This window comes from Symphalangus syndactylus, chromosome 20, assembly GCF_028878055.3.
Source record: "Symphalangus syndactylus isolate Jambi chromosome 20, NHGRI_mSymSyn1-v2.1_pri, whole genome shotgun sequence".
NCBI classification, from domain to species: domain Eukaryota; kingdom Metazoa; phylum Chordata; class Mammalia; order Primates; family Hylobatidae; genus Symphalangus; species Symphalangus syndactylus.
In genome coordinates this window covers 56,666,458-56,683,772 of record NC_072442.2, presented here as the reverse complement: position 1 = coordinate 56,683,772, position 17,315 = coordinate 56,666,458, and the positions used below count along the sequence as shown (strand labels likewise).

General features: G+C 41.5%; 1 protein-coding gene across 1 annotated transcript in view; it reads left to right on the top strand.

The window, feature by feature from the left end:
- Positions 1 to 17,315, top strand: part of DNAH9 (dynein axonemal heavy chain 9) — a 369,577-nt gene that overhangs the window by 101,581 nt on the left and 250,681 nt on the right. Inside the window, exons 24-27 of the mRNA XM_055258020.2 lie at positions 1,216 to 1,341; positions 4,275 to 4,514; positions 5,089 to 5,249; positions 16,931 to 17,087. Of these exons, the coding sequence (XP_055113995.2) occupies positions 1,216 to 1,341; positions 4,275 to 4,514; positions 5,089 to 5,249; positions 16,931 to 17,087 (684 nt within the window). The remainder of the gene's footprint in view (positions 1 to 1,215; positions 1,342 to 4,274; positions 4,515 to 5,088; positions 5,250 to 16,930; positions 17,088 to 17,315) is intronic.

Genomic DNA, 17,315 nt, shown 5'->3' with positions numbered 1-17,315 from the left:
CTTTTCCCCTCCTTCTGCTTTTTTCTCTCAAATGCCTTCATTCAAATATGATCAGCATCAACTCTAGGAGGGCCTTTCTGGCCTTGGTCCAGAACTGCTGTCCATGCCCTCCAAGAGCCAGCTTCTTTGACTGGAACTGACGTTGGAGCAGCAGCTGGTGCCCTGGTTTCCTCTTTTGGGGAAGGACACATGTCAACATTCATATCTTTTCCTTAACCAAAGACCTGTGCAGAGGGAAATAAAATGCACATAAACAACTACCCAAGTCAACGAAGGATTTTAAAATGATTACCGGCACCAGGAGACGTCAACATGGCAACCCCTGGAGCATCCTCCGGGGGAATCTGGGACACTGACACCCTCCGTGGGAGAAAAATGTCCTTTTGTGAAACCAGCTGCTTTCCTGAGATGTCCCCTCTGTGCACAAATGTGCCTCAGCGTCACTTCCTCCCACAGCCTTCCTCTTGGAGAACCAACTACCACCATGCTCCAGGAACTGCCTCCTCCAAATCTCCATGTCCAATGCAAGGGACACAAACCATGGGACCATTTAACCCCTTAAGCCTCCTTCCCATCCATTAGCACCACCGCTACAGTATAAGCCTTTCTTTATCCTCCGAAATGATCCAGCAAAGCATTGCCCCTGGGGATTCTCATCTAGTGCCAAATAACAGCTGGAGTAAGGATATTTTATAGGGTTCCACCCTTATCACCTATATCTAAGAAAGCAATTCTAGTGCCAGAAAATAATCGCTTCTCGGTTGTATGAGGGTGGCCCTGGGGTTTCATTCACAATGCGTTCTTTCTGTAGACCCAGAAAGCATTTAGTTAGGGAATACAATCCTGGTTTGTGCTTCAAACTCAGAGTGGACAAGGTCATAAGAAGCCACTGATTTATTTACACCCAGCTCAACCCAGATTTCTGTTTCCTCGCAGGAGCTCTGGGTGACAGCCCCCACCCCCTTAACCTGCTACTCCGTCCTGCATATTCCAAATGCACGCATCAGCCTGCTATTAATTAAGTCTGGGTCTGACTTATCACCATCCTGGATTACATAAACAGCACATCACTTTGCACCTTCTGGCAGCCACTTAAGGCTGTATACAATGTCTGGGCTCCCTTTCCTTCACTCCCTCAGACTGAGTGGAAGAAAATATGTAGGACTAATCAAAACTTCTTAGGCACCCAGTGTCTAACCCGAGTTATTCTTTCAGGTAGAAATATGGCTGAACCATGTCCTTGGTCACATGAAGACCACTGTGAGGCATGAGATGACAGAAGGTGTAACTGCCTATGAAGAAAAGCCGAGGGAGCAGTGGCTTTTTGACTACCCAGCTCAGGTATTCTCCTAATGGGACCCCATCCTCCATGGGGCTGTCTTCCTCCACAGCCTCCCCCAGCCTTCAGCATTTGGTAGATATCAGGCTGGCTGTGTGCTTCACTGCCAGGGAGGCTTGAGTCCCAGACCACTGTGAGGGGTCAGCAGGTGGGAGCAGGGGGATTAACAATCATGACCTAAGTCAACCCTGACCTTGGGAAATCAAGGGTGATCTCTTTTTGCCCTCATTGGCTGCAGAAGGGAGAAAATGTCAACAGTTCAACTCTTTGAGCCAGCCTACTTTCTATGTGCCAAGCTCTGTGCTGAGCACAGGACACACCAGCAGGGAACAAGACAATGAAATCTGTCTTGCTGGAGTTTACAGACTCATGTGGAACTGAGCTGCTGACACATGTGACTGGTGTTTTGTTGTTGTTTTTTGTTTTGTTTTTTGTCTGTTTGTTTTTTGTTTGTTTTTTAAGACGGAGTCTTGCTCTGTCACCCAGGCTGAAGTGCAGTGGCACGATGTCGGCTCACTGCAACCTCCACCTCCCAAGTTCAAGCCACTCTCCTGCCTCAGCCTCCCAGGTAGCTGTGACTACAGGCATGCGCCACCAGGCCTGGCTAAATTTTTGTATTTTTGGTAGAGATCGGGTTTCGCCATGCTGGCCAGGCTGGTCTCAAACTCCTGAACTCAAGTGATCTGTCCGCCTCGGCCTCCCAAAGTGCTGGGATTACAGACGTGAGCCTCCGTGCCCAGCCGTAACAGGTGTTTTAGTAGGGGAGGCTCAGGGTACTCTGGGAGCATACAGATAGTTCATGAGGTCTGGGGACACGCCCCTGAGCATATGATATAAAAGCTGAGGTGTGAAGCAGGAGTTAGCAAGCTAAAAATGGGAGCAAAGAGCAACCAAGTAGGAGGAAGAGCCCAGGCTCAGAAGCCAGGGTGAGCAGGCATGTCTGAGCCAGAGTAAGCAGAGGAGGAGCAAAGGCTGCAGGTGGATTCTGGAAGCCAGTTTCTGTAGACCATGTGAGAGAGTCTGACTTGATTCTGAGGTAGATCTGAATTCCTTATAGGTTTCTCAGAAGCGTAATAAGAGAGAAGCCAGACCTACCAAGAAATGTTTAAAGTACCTCTGGCTACAGTAGGCCACTTCTCCTTCCCTCAGTTAACAGTATAGTAGTAGTGTTGCTCTGTTTGGGGGTTGCAGACATTTAGTAGTCATCAAAGCCATAGAGTAGATAAGATTGCCCTTGGAAAGTATGTAGAATGAGAAGAGAGTACAAAACAAATTCTTGAGCATCATTCAGAGCCGGAGGAGGAGGAAGGAGGAACCAGTAAAGCAGAATAAGAAATGGTCTTTTGGGAGCAGAAGGAAAACCAGGAAACAGTAATCATGGAAACCAAGCAAGAAACTGTTGGTAAGAGGTCGGAAATGTCAAACACTTCTAAGAGGTCAAGCAAAATAAAGAGGGTAAAGAGAGTTCATGGATAAACTTGGTGAGGCCATTTCCGGGCAGTGGTAGAGAAGGGGCCACGCTGCAGGGGCTGAGGAGTGGGAAAAGGTAGAAAGTATTCACAGTGGCTGGGCGCGGTGGCTCACACCTGTAATCCCAGCACTTTGGGAGGCCAAGGTGGGCGGATCACGAGGTCAGGAGATCGAGACCATCCTGGCTAACACGGTGAAACCCATCTCTACTAAAAACTACAAAAAATTAGCTGGGCGTGGTGTAGTCCCAGCTACTCGGGAGGCTGAGACAGGAGAATGGCGTGAACCCGGGAGGCGGAGCTTGCAGTGAGCCCAGATCGTGCCACTGCACTCCAGCCTGGGCGACAGAGCGAGACTCCGTCTCAAAAAAAAAAAAAAAGAGAAAAGAAAAGAAAAGAAAGTATTCACAGTGAATGTGTGTGGATAGCAGGGAGAAACTTGGCTATGAAGAAGAGAGCAGAAAGGAGTCCACACTGCAGAGAAGAAGAGGTGTTTATTAACAGTAGGGTTGGAACATCCTCTCAAGTTATCCCAGTAAGGCTGCCAATGAGGGGGAGCTTCTTTAATAAAATCTAATGGGACATAAACTCAAAGGGAAAAATGGATGAACAGAAACGGTGCTGTTTACTACAACAAGATTCTCTATTTCACAAAGGAATTAATTCCCATCAGGCTTCCTTGTTTACCTGTATCAGAATGTGTTGCCTCCTCCTATTGCAGTAAACATCACCTAGAGTAGTGTCCCCCAAACCAAATGATACTACAGATGAGCAATGGATTTAAATTCCCCACCATGAATAATCAAAGTTATGCATGTTCCATACAAAGCTTTACAGCAAGTAGAAGAAATATGTATTTCAATTGCTTTTTCTATTTATTTATTTTTGATCTCCAAAAATGCAAATCGTATTAACCACAATTGAATTTCAGTATCTTTCATCTTGGCATTTAAAAATAGGCACTTTAAGGTTTTAAAAGGTCTTTAAAATGTAGTGAAAGTATGGTAGAAGAGCAAATATGTGCCATAGATGATCAGCAGTGACTCACTAAATTAGATTGTCAGAGCACAGGGGAGCAGAGCAAAGACTGGGTGTCATTGGGATGCTTGCGCAACATACTATCGTCCTCCCAAGCTTGGGAAAGTTGCTACCTCTGGGAAGTAAAAGACTGAATCATCCACGTCACAATTTCTAGAAGCCACCGGCCTTGATCAGAGTCAATCTTGGGTTCTTCTCAATCGAGTGATACATTTTGCAGGAGCAGAAAGTGCTTTTCCCACCTGTGCCGCAACAGCTTCACACCTTCAAGGGTTTAGAGCATATGGTTCACTTAGTGCTGGCGGAAGAGGGAGGGATGGGGCTCATGTCACCCACACAATTACATCCTGAGCCCTTGCTGTGTGATGAGTGGGTTGGTTGGAAACAGCCATGGTAGCAGCTTTATGAGGCAACTCTTGCTGCCACAGGTGGCCCTGACCTGTACTCAGATCTGGTGGACAACAGAAGTGGGCATGGCATTTGCCAGACTGGAGGAGGGCTATGAGAGTGCCATGAAGGACTATTATAAGAAGCAAGTGGCCCAGCTCAAAACGCTTATCACCATGCTGATTGGCCAGCTCTCCAAGGGAGACCGGCAGAAGATTATGACCATATGCACCATCGATGTGCATGCCCGGGATGTGGTAGCCAAGATGATTGCTCAGAAGGTGGGTCCCAAACACCCAGGGATGCCCACTTTTGTGTACAGCTACACTGAGAAAAGCTCACATATGGCGAAAATATGGGGGCCCCAGGGTCTGTACAGCACTGACTAGACTCCTGGGGGAGGATCACAGTGGCTGCTCCTCCTTTTTTTTTTGAGATGGAGTTTCACTCTTGTTGCCCAGGCTGGAGTGCAATGGTGCGATCTCGGCTCACTGCAACCTCCGCCTCTCGGGTTCAAGTGATTCTCCTGCCTCAGCCTCCCAAGTAGCTGGGATTACAGGCGTGTGCCACCACGCTCAGCTAACTTTGTATTTTTAGTAGAGACGGGGTTTCTCCATGTTGGTCAGGCTGGTCTCAAACTCCTGACCTCGGGTGATCCACCTGCCTTGGCCTCCCAAAGTGCTGGGATAGAACCCTGTAATCAGAGCAGCTTGTGCTTTCTATGCTGTGGTGGCCACAGCATGCTGCACTTTAGCAGCAGTCAACAGCCAAGGCATCAGACCCCTATGTGTCTTGTGGCCAAAGGACCACCTGCTGCCTATGATTCACCCACCTGCTCTACCACTCTCTCTTTAGGTAGACAATGCCCAGGCTTTCCTCTGGCTGTCTCAGCTGCGCCATCGTTGGGATGACGAGGTCAAACACTGCTTTGCCAACATCTGTGATGCCCAGTTTTTGTATTCCTATGAGTACCTGGGAAACACACCTCGCCTAGTGATCACACCTTTGACTGACAGGTGAGCACTGGTGTCAACCACTGACAGCCTTACTGCTGTCTGGTTCAGGCCAGCTAGTGGGCATCTAGGGTCAAAGTCCCTGTCACTTGCTATTTGTCCATAGAGCTAGAGGGAAAGGGCCTGACTCAACACAGCCGGTTTAAAGTGAAACTGAAAGGATATAGGGCAGAGTCTTTCTTGGAACAAATCCCAGAGCAAATCAACGAGCCGTGACTTTTTGAGGAATTACTAAGTGGTCATACACGCCTGAGTTCTAACACCAGCCCTAACACATACCAGCTGTTTGATTATGAAAAAAATTGACCTAAGTTTTGGTTTCCGCATCTGTGAAATGGAAGTGGTAACTCACAACTTCCATGATTATTTTAAGGATTAAAGACAGTAATGTTGGGAGGGAGAGTGGGAGGGAGAGTAGGAGGGAGATGAAGAGAGGTAGGTTAACAGATACAAACATACAATTAGATAAAAGTATAAGTTCTGTCATTCAACAGCAGAATAGCATGACTAGGGCTAGCAACAGTGTATTATATATTTCAAAGTAGCTAGAAGAGAGAAATTCAGATATTCCCAATACATAAAAATGATAAATACCCAAGATGATGGATAACTCGAATACCCTGACTTGATCATTACATTATATGCACATCATAAAATATCACATATACCCCATAAATATGTCAAATATGTATCCATTTAAAAAGCACACTGGTAACCCCGTCACCTCCATTTATAAAACACAAAGAGGTATTTCTCTGTATATTCATTAAAGTTAAGAAATATGCCATAGAATGTTATACTGCACAAAGATTATAATAACTTTCTAAAACTATTCTCTTGAAAATGTCATGGTGCAATTTAATGAAGAACTCTTAAGTAAGTGAATAATGTATTTTGCTTTCCAGGCATATTTATAAAAATAAATATGGTTCATTAAAGCAAGCATGTAAAAAAGACAGTAATACTCCCAAGGAGGTTAGTATATAAGTGCTCAGTAATCGATCCCTATTATTATTTTCCTGTCAATCAATCGATCAACTAACTGGCACATTTATTCAGTACCTCTTACTCTGGGAATGCAAAGAAATAAGCAAGGTAGTTCCAACCCTTCAGGAGCTTGCATTTTTTTTTAGAAAGACATCATTTCCCTCACATACTAATTCACACATGAATGAATTCACACCAGACACCGAACAAGTCACTGGGAATACTAAGATGACTAAAACATTTTCTGCCCTTAAACTCCAATTCTAATGAGGGAAATAAGACATATGTAGATAAAAATTTAAATATCACCAAAGGGAAAAGTACAAGGCCATAGTATAAAATAAGGTACAAAGCCATATGCAACAAATTTCCAAGCAGGTGACTCAGCAGAAAGCCCTTTGAGCACGGAGGGCCCCACTCACAGGAGGAGGAAAAGAACTGGAAAGGCTTCAGGGAAGAGATGGTATTTGACCTGGAGCTTGAAGGATGTATTGGATTCCAGTAGGATTTCAATAGGTTATGAGATTACTGTCGCGGTGTCCATGAAATTGTATAGAAATCTGTTCACAGGTAACTTTTTCTATTAAGAGGATATACAGCATTGATTAATTGTTAAAATGCTATGCATCCCCAAAAGTTAAGGAGCTACTGATAAACATTGCAGGAAAATGGCATATTGTGGGCAAAGTCACAGACGTGGGAAAACTCAAGATAATGTTCCTGGAAGAGGGAGTTCGGACTTTGGGGGAGGTAGTCAGCCATAAAGCAGTCAGAATATAGAGTATGAAGAATATATTCTTTATCCAGTAAGTAGTGATAAACTATTGAGAAATTTCAACAGAGTGTGAAATCTGTACTTTATGAAGATTCATCTGACAGCACAACACAGGTAAAGGAGAGTGAGGGCAGAACAGTAAGTCATGGTGCATGGGAGAAATGATATTTTAATTCCACTGAGATTTCTGTAAATTCCGCTGGGAGTTCATACCTTTTCCTTGTAATTCCATCGAACATTAAATCTCCTCTTCCCCAAGAGGAGTTGTATGTCTGAATAACTGGTTCACTGAGATGAATGACTTGTAGTTAATGAAGAGATTGTCAGAAATTGTGAGTTACAGTTAAAATGGCCAGATAGAATCTGTGCTATTTTTTGACTTTTCTCTTTTCCTGTTCTCAGTGATATCACTTGTATTTTAGTCAAATCCTCAGATATATTTCCCAGTATTTGATAAGTATTTCCAATTCAGTTAAATTGCAGTCACTATGTTCATGGAATGAATAGGACGTGGAAAATGCAAAGTAAGTACTTGAAAATCCCAGTATGATTCATAGCTCAACACCTCATAGCTGAAGCATCACAGTCAAGACGATTCCTCTGCTCCTGTTTTTTCATTTCTTTAATTCATTTTCCTCCCCAGTCTGGAAGGGGAGAGGAGGGTCCGACTCGAACTGCTTCCCACTTACTCTGTATCTCTCTTTTTTGTGGTACCCCTTAGAGGGCACATCACTGTCTCCAGTGGCTCCCCACTCTGCAGGGACCAAAATGTGAACTCTGCATGGGACTTGGTAGTTCCCATCAGCCACCCTGATGACTCGCTCCCTACACTCCAACTACGTGGCCTCCTTTGTGTTCCTTGATCACCTGGAGTTCATTCCACCTCAGCACCTGCACACACATGCTTCCCTCTGCCTGAAATGCCATTCTCAAGGCCGTCTGTTCCGCTGGTACCTTCTCATGCTTTTTTTCTGCTCTCTGTCCTCAGAGGCCTTCCCTGACCACTGTTTCTAAAAGGCAGCCTCTCCCACCACACACACACACATACACACACAGAGAGAGAGAGAGAGAGCAGGTAACCCTAACAGAGCCTCTGTTGATCTTAAGGTTCCCCCATTCTGAAATGACCTGGCTTGCCTCCTTGTTGGCATTCCCCTTTGGAATGTAAACCTCTAGCAATCAAGAACCTTTGTCTATCGTGTTTGCTGTTATGTCCCCAGCCCCTAGTAAGTGTTGAATTAATAATCTTCAAATGAATGAATGACACTTAAATATTGAGGACCCAGATCATAAGAATAGACAGAATCAAGCAAGGGAAGTTGACTTAGGGGCAAGGTCTGTCCAGGACTCTGTCTGTGTCTTCGCTCCCAGTGAAGAAGAAACAGCTACCCTGTGTTTTGCTCTTAGCTAGGAATCCATCTTCCTCCCTGCCTCAGCTTAAGACAAATGCAAATAGCACCTCTCCAGAGGGAGATGTCGATCTTTCTGTAGCTAGATGGTAAAGGAAGCAGCAACTGGACTTGGGGGTGGGGGGAGGGGTGGAGTCTTACAGGTGTTACTTAGGCCGATTAGTTGGAGGATCTCATCCTGTCTGGGTTAAAGGAAAAGTGGTTCCCTTCTTTTCATTCAGACTGGACCACTCTAATATCTGTCTTTAGGGCCATTCTCAGTCATTAGCAGGAAGGAGGTCCTGTACAGTCAGTCTTCCCTACTGCAATGAATTTTTCTGCCTATCTCGAAATATGAGCTAATAGTTTGGGAGTTTATACCACTTGGGACAGAATAATGAAGCCATTAGGTATTTGGGCAATTCGATAAATCTATCCCCTGCTCTAGACTATATGTTCCAAGATAACATTGACCTTCATTTCTTCTCTACTCCCAGGACCTAGCACTGTGTGTAGCACACAATGGGCACTCAGGAAATACTCCTTGAGTGAATGCAATGAAATGATTCCTGAGCCTCTAGATATGAGCCAGACCTTCAGAATATTTCCATCCTTTCCACCGACATATCAGACATTATCATTCTAAGTGATAAAAAGTACAAGATTTGTCTTTTCCCTGGGCCTTCGCACTCACCCAGGAATTGAAGATAATTACCTCTTTCGGATTTAGAGGTCTCTAGTACACTAGCGCTGAATACCTTATAGAGGGAAAGGGTAAAGTTTCGACAATGCGTTATTTCTGAAATAGGGATTTATGGCCTCTACTGTGAAATGATGCAAATAAGAATTTGAAAGGAATGTTAGCTAAAATAATGGTGAATACTATACAGACCTTCACCTTGTTTGCGCATTAGTTGCTTTTCTGACAAAGTAGTATGTAGCTGAATATTTATATGGCAAATTCCATTTTCTCATTGACTTCCATTATTATCTCAAGAAATGTTTTTTGCACAGAAAAAAAAATTGGCCTCAACATAGAAAATCACATTTTAAAAAGCATTCAGCTTTTACTGGTGTGTAGCCTAAGTACATTTAATTCTCTCCTGCCAGAAGAATTAATCAAATGGACAATTGATCCATACAACCTTTGCACATTCATTAAAAGCACACCCGTTTTACAGTACATCCAAATGATTATGCCTGTTTCTTTGGAATTTCCCACTGCCTGGATGGGACTTGAATATATAAATAGGTGCAATGGTTCAGCCCTTGTCACAGGACTTCGGCACCACACTAAGTTGAAGAACTAAATGGAAATGTTTTTTCAGGCTGAACAAAAGCAATTCTCATAAGTCGTTTCTGGACCTTTGGATGATCTGCTCCTGCTTTGCTCCCCTTCCTTCACCTTCACACACAAATTCCCCTTTCTGCCCTGTGCTGTGTTAAGTACTGTTTTAATCAACTGCTTATCAATGTTGAGTACCGCTTAATTTCTCAGGAACTCCTGCAAGTAGGTGAAATATAATTGATGCAAGAGGCTTTCAAGGTGATTTTCTGGGCAAGGACACAGCTAGCAAAAGTCGTACGCTTTCTCTTTAAGTTTTTCCCTGGTGTTTTTGCTGGAGAAAATTTGGAAAGCTTAGTATTCTGTACAAAAGAAAATGAAAGTCACCCATAGGTAGCCATTGTTAATATGTGGTTTGTTTCATTCTACATGTAGAATGTTGAAAAATGAAACTGAGGTCATATCCTATATATAAAACATCATAGATTGCTTGTTTTATTTAACATTATATTATGCATATTCTCTAAATATTTTCCTAAAACATTCTAATGGCTGAATTACAGTCTATTTATAAGTATCCCATAATTTATGTAACATAACCATATTATGGGTTATTTAAGTTACAACTAAGCTTTCACTATTAAAAATAAAGCTGTATGAACTCACTTATATGTACAATTTTAAGCAAAAATTTCGTATTTTTCCTTAGGATAGATTGCAAGAAGCAGAATAATTAGATGATACATGCTTTCAAATCATTCGTGAAAAAATGTTATTCCTACTCTCACTAGTAGTTTATTAAAGTATTAATTGCACAACACCCTGACTAGCATTAAGTATTACTGTTACTTTATTACTTTCATTATTCAAAATTGTATCAAGTTTGGATTTGGATGTCATTAAGTGCTCATAGGTTGAACATTTTTATTTATTAGCTATTAGATTTTCTTCTCCTGTTATTTATTACTGTCATTGCCCATTTTTCTCTGGGATATTCTTTTATCACTTCTACGGTTAGAAAATCCATGTTTATTTCAAGATCAATTTAATATTCCCCTATATTTCATTCTAGTCTAGTTTATTTTAATTTTTCCCTTAACCTGTTTTAATTATTTAGGAAATCTTTTGATTACTGAGTAAAGCGAGTCAAAACATTTTTGTGAAAACATTTTCAGTTACCAGTGATAGAAGTGACCAAAAAAACACTTATCTCACACATCTGGAAAATGAGTCCAGCTTGCTGCAGTATAACCAGCTCTGGGACCTAAACTAGGAGATATCAGGGTTTAAACACTCTCATATATCATGACTTGACTTCTTCTGAATGTTGACTTCTTTCTTGCACAGGCTAGAAAGATGGTCTCTATGCCTATGCCTTTATAACTCCTGACTCAGGAGGAAGAGAGACCCTCTCTTGCCTGGCATGTATAGCAAATTCCTTGAGGGAGGTCTCCGATTGGTCCTGTTTGGATCATGTGCCCGTCTGTGAGCCAGTCGCTGCAGCCAATGAGATTGAGTATTTTGCCCATCCTGAGCCTTGTCCCCCAGCCCCAAGGATAGGAAGGGTGTGATTGACAGCCCATCAGAATACAAGCTGTGGAGGAGAGATGGCTCTCCAAAGGGTGATATTCTGGGCAAAGAAATCCCACAGGAATGACAGTGGGGAGTATATAACGTTATTTCTTTTGTTTTCAAAGTGACTAGTGGGCTTAACGTTTTTTGGTGAGTAACCAGTTCTTCTTAATGATTTATGATGTTTGCTCTACCATATTTGAAGTTCTAAATTCATCAGTCTACCTCAAAACTATGTATTCTGTTCCATCAGTCTATCAGTCCCTCTCTGTGCCACAGTATTTAAAGATGTTTGCTTTATCCTGAGTTGTAGTATTTGTAGGGTAAAGCTCTGCATCATCTACCTTCATTTCCCCTTTCTTTTTTTTGGCACTTCTGTTTCTTCTTTCAAATGACAAATTCAAAATTATAAACCACTGGGGTTTTTTATTGGTGTGCCTTAATACTTTCAACTTCATTTGGAAGAAACAGCCATCTTTATAACATGTGATATATTTCTGTTTATTCATATGTGCAATCATGTTTTTTGGAAAAGTTTATATTTTGGTTATTTCTTAATGTGATCTCTGGGTCTTTTTAAAGTTGTCATTACTATAGAAGATTTTGTTTTTATTAATTATATATATACACATATATATAATATTTAAACAACTTTATTTCCCTGTTCTTTTAAAAATATATATAATAAAAACAAAATCTATCCACAATGCGATACCACCTTACTCCTGCAAGAATGGCCATAATCAAGAAATCAAAAAACAGTAGATGTTGGCATGGATGCAGTGAACAGGGAGCACTGCTGGTGGGAATGTAAACTAGTACGGCTGCTGTGGAAAACAGTGTGGAGATTCCTTAAAGAACTAAAAGTAGAACTGCCATGCGATCCAGCAATCCCACTACTGGGTATCTACCCAGAGGAGTAGAAGTCATTATTCGAAAAAGATACTTGCACATGTATATTTATAGCAGCACAATTCACAATTGCAAAATCGTGGAACCAACCCAAATGCCCATCATTTAATGAGTGGTTAAAGAAACTGTAGTATATACATACAATGGAATACTACTTGGACGTAAAAAGGAATGAATTAACAGCATTTGCAATGACCTGGATGAGACTGGAGACTATTGTTCTAAGTGAAGTAACTCAGGAATGGAAAACCAAACATCGCATGTTCTCACCGATATGTGGGAACTAAGCTATGAGGACACAAAGGTATAAGAATGACACAATGGACTTTGGGGGAAGGGTGGGAGGGGGATGAGGGATAAAAGACAACATCTATGGTGCGGTGTATACTGCTCAGGTAATGGGTGCACCAGGATCTCACAAATAACCACAAAAGAACTTACTCATGTAACCAAATACACCTGTACCCCAATAACTTATGGAAAAATTAAAAAATAAAATAAAAACAACTTTATTAAGGTATATTTTACATATCAAAAAATTATTCATCTTAAGTGTACAATTCAATGATTTTTTTAGTGACTTTACTCAGTGCAACCATTACTGTAAATCAGCTTTAGAACATTTCAATCCTCTCACAATAAAATCCCTCTTGATCATTTATAGTTAATTCTCATCCACCGGGAAACCTCCCCTAGCCCCAGAAGCCACTAGTCTACTTTCTGTCTCTTTAATGTTGCTTATTCTGGGCATTTCATATAAACAGAATCTTACAATAGATAGTTGCTTGTGCCAGGCTTTTTTCACTTCACATAATTTTTTTTTATTATTATACTTTAAGTTCTGGGATGCATGTGCAGAACGTGCAAGTTTGTTACATAGGTATACACGTGCCATGGTGGTTTGCTGCATCCATCAACCCATCATCTACATTAGGTATTTCTCCTAATGCTATCCCTCCCCTAGCCCCTGACCCACTGACAGGCCCCAGTGTGTGATATTCCCTTCCCTGTGTCCATGTGTTCTCATTGTTCAACTCCCATCTCATGGCAGAGCATGTGTCTGTAGTTGGTTATTTTTTAATTTCTGAATAATATTCCATTTTATAGATATATTACATGCTCTTTATCCATTCAACTGATGGACACTTAGACGATTTTCAGTTGAGGCTGTTATAAACAATACCGCTCTGAACGTTTGTGTACAAGTCTTTGTGTGGACATGTTTTCATTGCTCTTGGGTGAATACTAGGAGGAAAATTGTTATGATACTTTTATGTTTAACTTCTTGAGAAATTGAGAAGCTGTTTTCTGAAGTGGCTGCCCCATTTACGTTTATACCAACAACCTATGACGGTTCCCATTTCTCCACGTCCTTGACAATATTTATTATTGTCTGTTTTATTTCTTTATAGCCATTCTGGTGGCTGTTAAGTAATATGACATTTGGATTTTAATTTGCATTTTTCTAGTGATTAATGATGTTGAGCAACTTTTCACATGCTTATTAGCCATTCATTCATCTTCTTGGGTGTAATCATTGCCCATATCTTTTGCCTATTGTTTGGTCTGTCTTCTTCTTATTGAGTTTGAGAATTCTTTGTATATTCTGGATATGTTGCAAATGTGTTTGCAGATATTTTGTCCCAGTCTGTTGCTCATCTTTTTTTTTTTCTTAAAAAGCTTTAAGAAAAAAAAATGAGTTATTTAAAAAAAAAACTTTTATTTTAGGTTTTGGGGCACCTGTAAAGGTTTGTTACGTAGGTAAACTCATGTCATGGGGGTTCGTGGTACAGATTATTTCAACACCCAGGTGTTAAGTCCAGTGCCCATTAGTTATCTTTTCTGCTCCTCTCCCTCCCTCACCCTCGCCGCCAAGTAGACCCTAGTATCTGTTGTTTCCTTCTTTGTGTTAATAAGTTCTTATCATTTAGCTCCCACTTATAAGTGCAAACATGTGGTATTTGGTTTTCTGTTCCTGCATTAGTTTGCTAAGGATAATAGACTCCAGCTCCATCCATGTTCCTGCAGAAGACATGATCTTGTTCTTTTTTATGGCTGCATAGTATTCTGTGGTGTATATGTACCGTGTTTTCTTTATCAAATCTGTCATTAATGGGCATTTAGGTTGATTCCATGTCTTTGCTATTGTGAGTAGTGCTGCAATGAACATACGCATGCATGTGTCTTTATGGTAGAATGATTTATATTCCTCTGGGTATATACCCAGTAGTGGAATGGCTGGGTCAAATGGTAGTCCTGCTTTTAGCTCTTTGGGGAATCATCATACTGCTTTCCACAATGGTTGAGCTAATTTACACTCCCACCAAGAGTGTATAAGTGTTCCCTTTTCTCTTCAACCTCACCAGGTTAGTGGTGTCTTTTGAAGTGCAAACGTTTTGAATTTTGATGAGGTTCAACTTATGAATTTTTATTTTAAGGACCATGCATTTGGTGTTTTATTTAAGAAATCTTTGCCTAACTTCATTTTATCTTTAACTTTCTTTTTACTTGTGTACAGGAAAAAAAGTGATTTTTGTACAATATATTTGTCTTCCATTCTACTCATTTACTACCCTGTATTACAAATTCTAAAAGTTTTACTCTTGATTTTCTTGGGTTTTCTAAATCACTCCTAGAATTTCTAATCATATTTGAGACAGACAAATAACGAGAAGTGTAATTATAACTACTCAAGTTTAGTTACTAGGCATGCTATAATTTTTGCTAGAGAGATGATATGGGTAGCATTGCTCTCAGTTTTGTCACATTTTGAGAAAGATATTTACCAATTAGCATAGGTAAAGAAAAAGATGAGCACTGGATGATGAAGAATCTCATAACCAGTTGGTATAAGGAACAGATCCTAGAATTGGGGCATTTATGCTAAAAACAAAAAATTTTCAAAGTGTAAATATTAAAGCGTTGTCAAAGGAACGGATTTGTTTTAGGTTAGTGCAAAGGAAATTTCTATTAATGCGATTTCTCACGTTGAGCTTGAAACCTGTTGAAACCTCTGGGTCTTTTTCACATGAATTTTCATCTACCCACATCTCCAGTCTGCATGTATCCAAGTAGTTGGAAGATTACTTTACATTCATCGCTCTTAAATTGGATTTTGTTGGGTCTGTCCCATCATTTTTCACTGTTAACATTATTTAGAAATTTGTTCTATCGTCTATCTAGTAATTATTTCTTAAGTTATGAGTGAAGACATTAAACATCAGTGAGCTGAGTATGCCTCCGGGCCTCCCTGAAGGTAGATACTGTTGCATTCATGGTCATTCCTCAGTTATGGTTATTGAACCATGTGGTAGACAGAATTCTACAAATGATCTCTAAGGACGCTCACCCTTCTATAATCCCTTCCTTTTTGAGTGTGAGTAAAAACTGTGACTGTGATGATATTATTCCCATGGTTGTGTTTTGTTATATGGCAAAGGAAAATTATTTAGGTAGACTTAATATGATTATATGAGCCCTTAAAAACAGAGCTTTCTCCTGGCTCCTCAGCCAGCAGAAGGGGAAGTCAGATTTGAGGCGTGAGAAGAATTTGACATGCCATAGCTGGTTTTGAAGGTGGTAGGGGCTGTGTGCAAGGTGGTAGAACAGCCTCTAGGAGCTGAGAGATCCCCTGGCCAACAGGGACCTCAGAAGTGAATTCTGCCAAGAACCTGAATGAGCTTGGAAGCAGACTCTTCCCCAAAGCCTCCGGATAATAGTCCAGCCCAGCCAACACCTTGACTCTGGCCTTGTGAGACCCTCAGCAGAGAACCCACCTGGACTTCTGGCCCACAGAACTGTGATATAACAAGGGATGTTCTTTTAAGGCACTGAGTGCGTGGTAATTTGTTACACAGCAATAGAAAATTAATACAAGCCAACTATGACTCCACCTACTCTAAGATTATCTGGACCACTTTTCTGTGATAAGCACAGGCTATTCATAGCTGAAATCAAGATATGGCAGCTTTGATATTTTCTTTATCTTGCAGTAGAATATCTGTACCAAAAAAAGAATTTATTGCCTCAAAAATAATACCTTCAAAGTTTGTCGGTTTCCTACTCTTCAAGGTACTTTCAAATATCTTGTCTGATAGTATCCTCATAAGACCCTGGTGGGGCAGATAAGAACAGAAACTGTAGGAGTTATTTGCCCAGGGAAAACAAGACTAATTTTAGTTCGATGTTAAGAAGACCTTTCAAACAATTAGAACCAGCCCACTGTGGAATGGGCTGCCTTCTAGAATAGTAAACTGTACCTCACTGAAAGAAAAGGCTATATGATCATATTTGAAGGATTTAAAGGGGGAGCACCTGACATGGTGAAAGAGTCAAACTGCCTCACCTTTAAAATCCCTTCCAATGCTAACATTCCTGTGTTCCCACTGGAACCAAACTAAATCAATCCATATCCATGTTGGGACTCATCGGCCAGGATCTCTCTTCCTTAAGGATCTTTTGCCATTGTCACAATTGCCACTGCTTTTGAAGCAGCAAATTTGTCTAAGTTTCTTTGTACAAAGAAAATGAGATGTCATAGATCTTAAGGATGCCTTTGTTTTTAAGGTACAAAGAAGTTTAAATAACTTGGCTGAGTCTCACGGACACTTCATAGTGAGGCGAGGTTTGAACTCATTTTGTCACTCCAGAGTCAGCGCCTGAAACAGCTCTAGCATGGTCTACTGGCCCACACTCGCAAGCAGGCCTTAGTCCTATCTCACTGGGCCCCCAAAGATGATGACCTATGCCCTCCCGTGTTTGGCAGGTGCTACATCACCCTCACCCAGTCCCTGCACCTGACCATGAGTGGGGCTCCCGCAGGACCTGCAGGCACAGGCAAGACCGAGACCACCAAGGACCTGGGCCGCGCACTGGGCATCCTGGTCTATGTGTTCAACTGCTCAGAACAGATGGATTACAAGGTACAGTTCCACCCAGCTTCCTGGGGGTGGGGGTGGGGGATAGGAACTCAGGGCACCAAATCAAAGCTAAGATGCATCCGTGCCACCCTGACCCAGCTTCCCCAGGTCTCAGAGCCCAGATCAAGAAGTCTCTGCTTGCTCCTTCATGGTAAAGTTAGACGTTTGAACCCTGGAGATTTTTGGCCTCCCTATAAGGCTTTCATGTGATGAGGAAGCACAGCCCTTTGT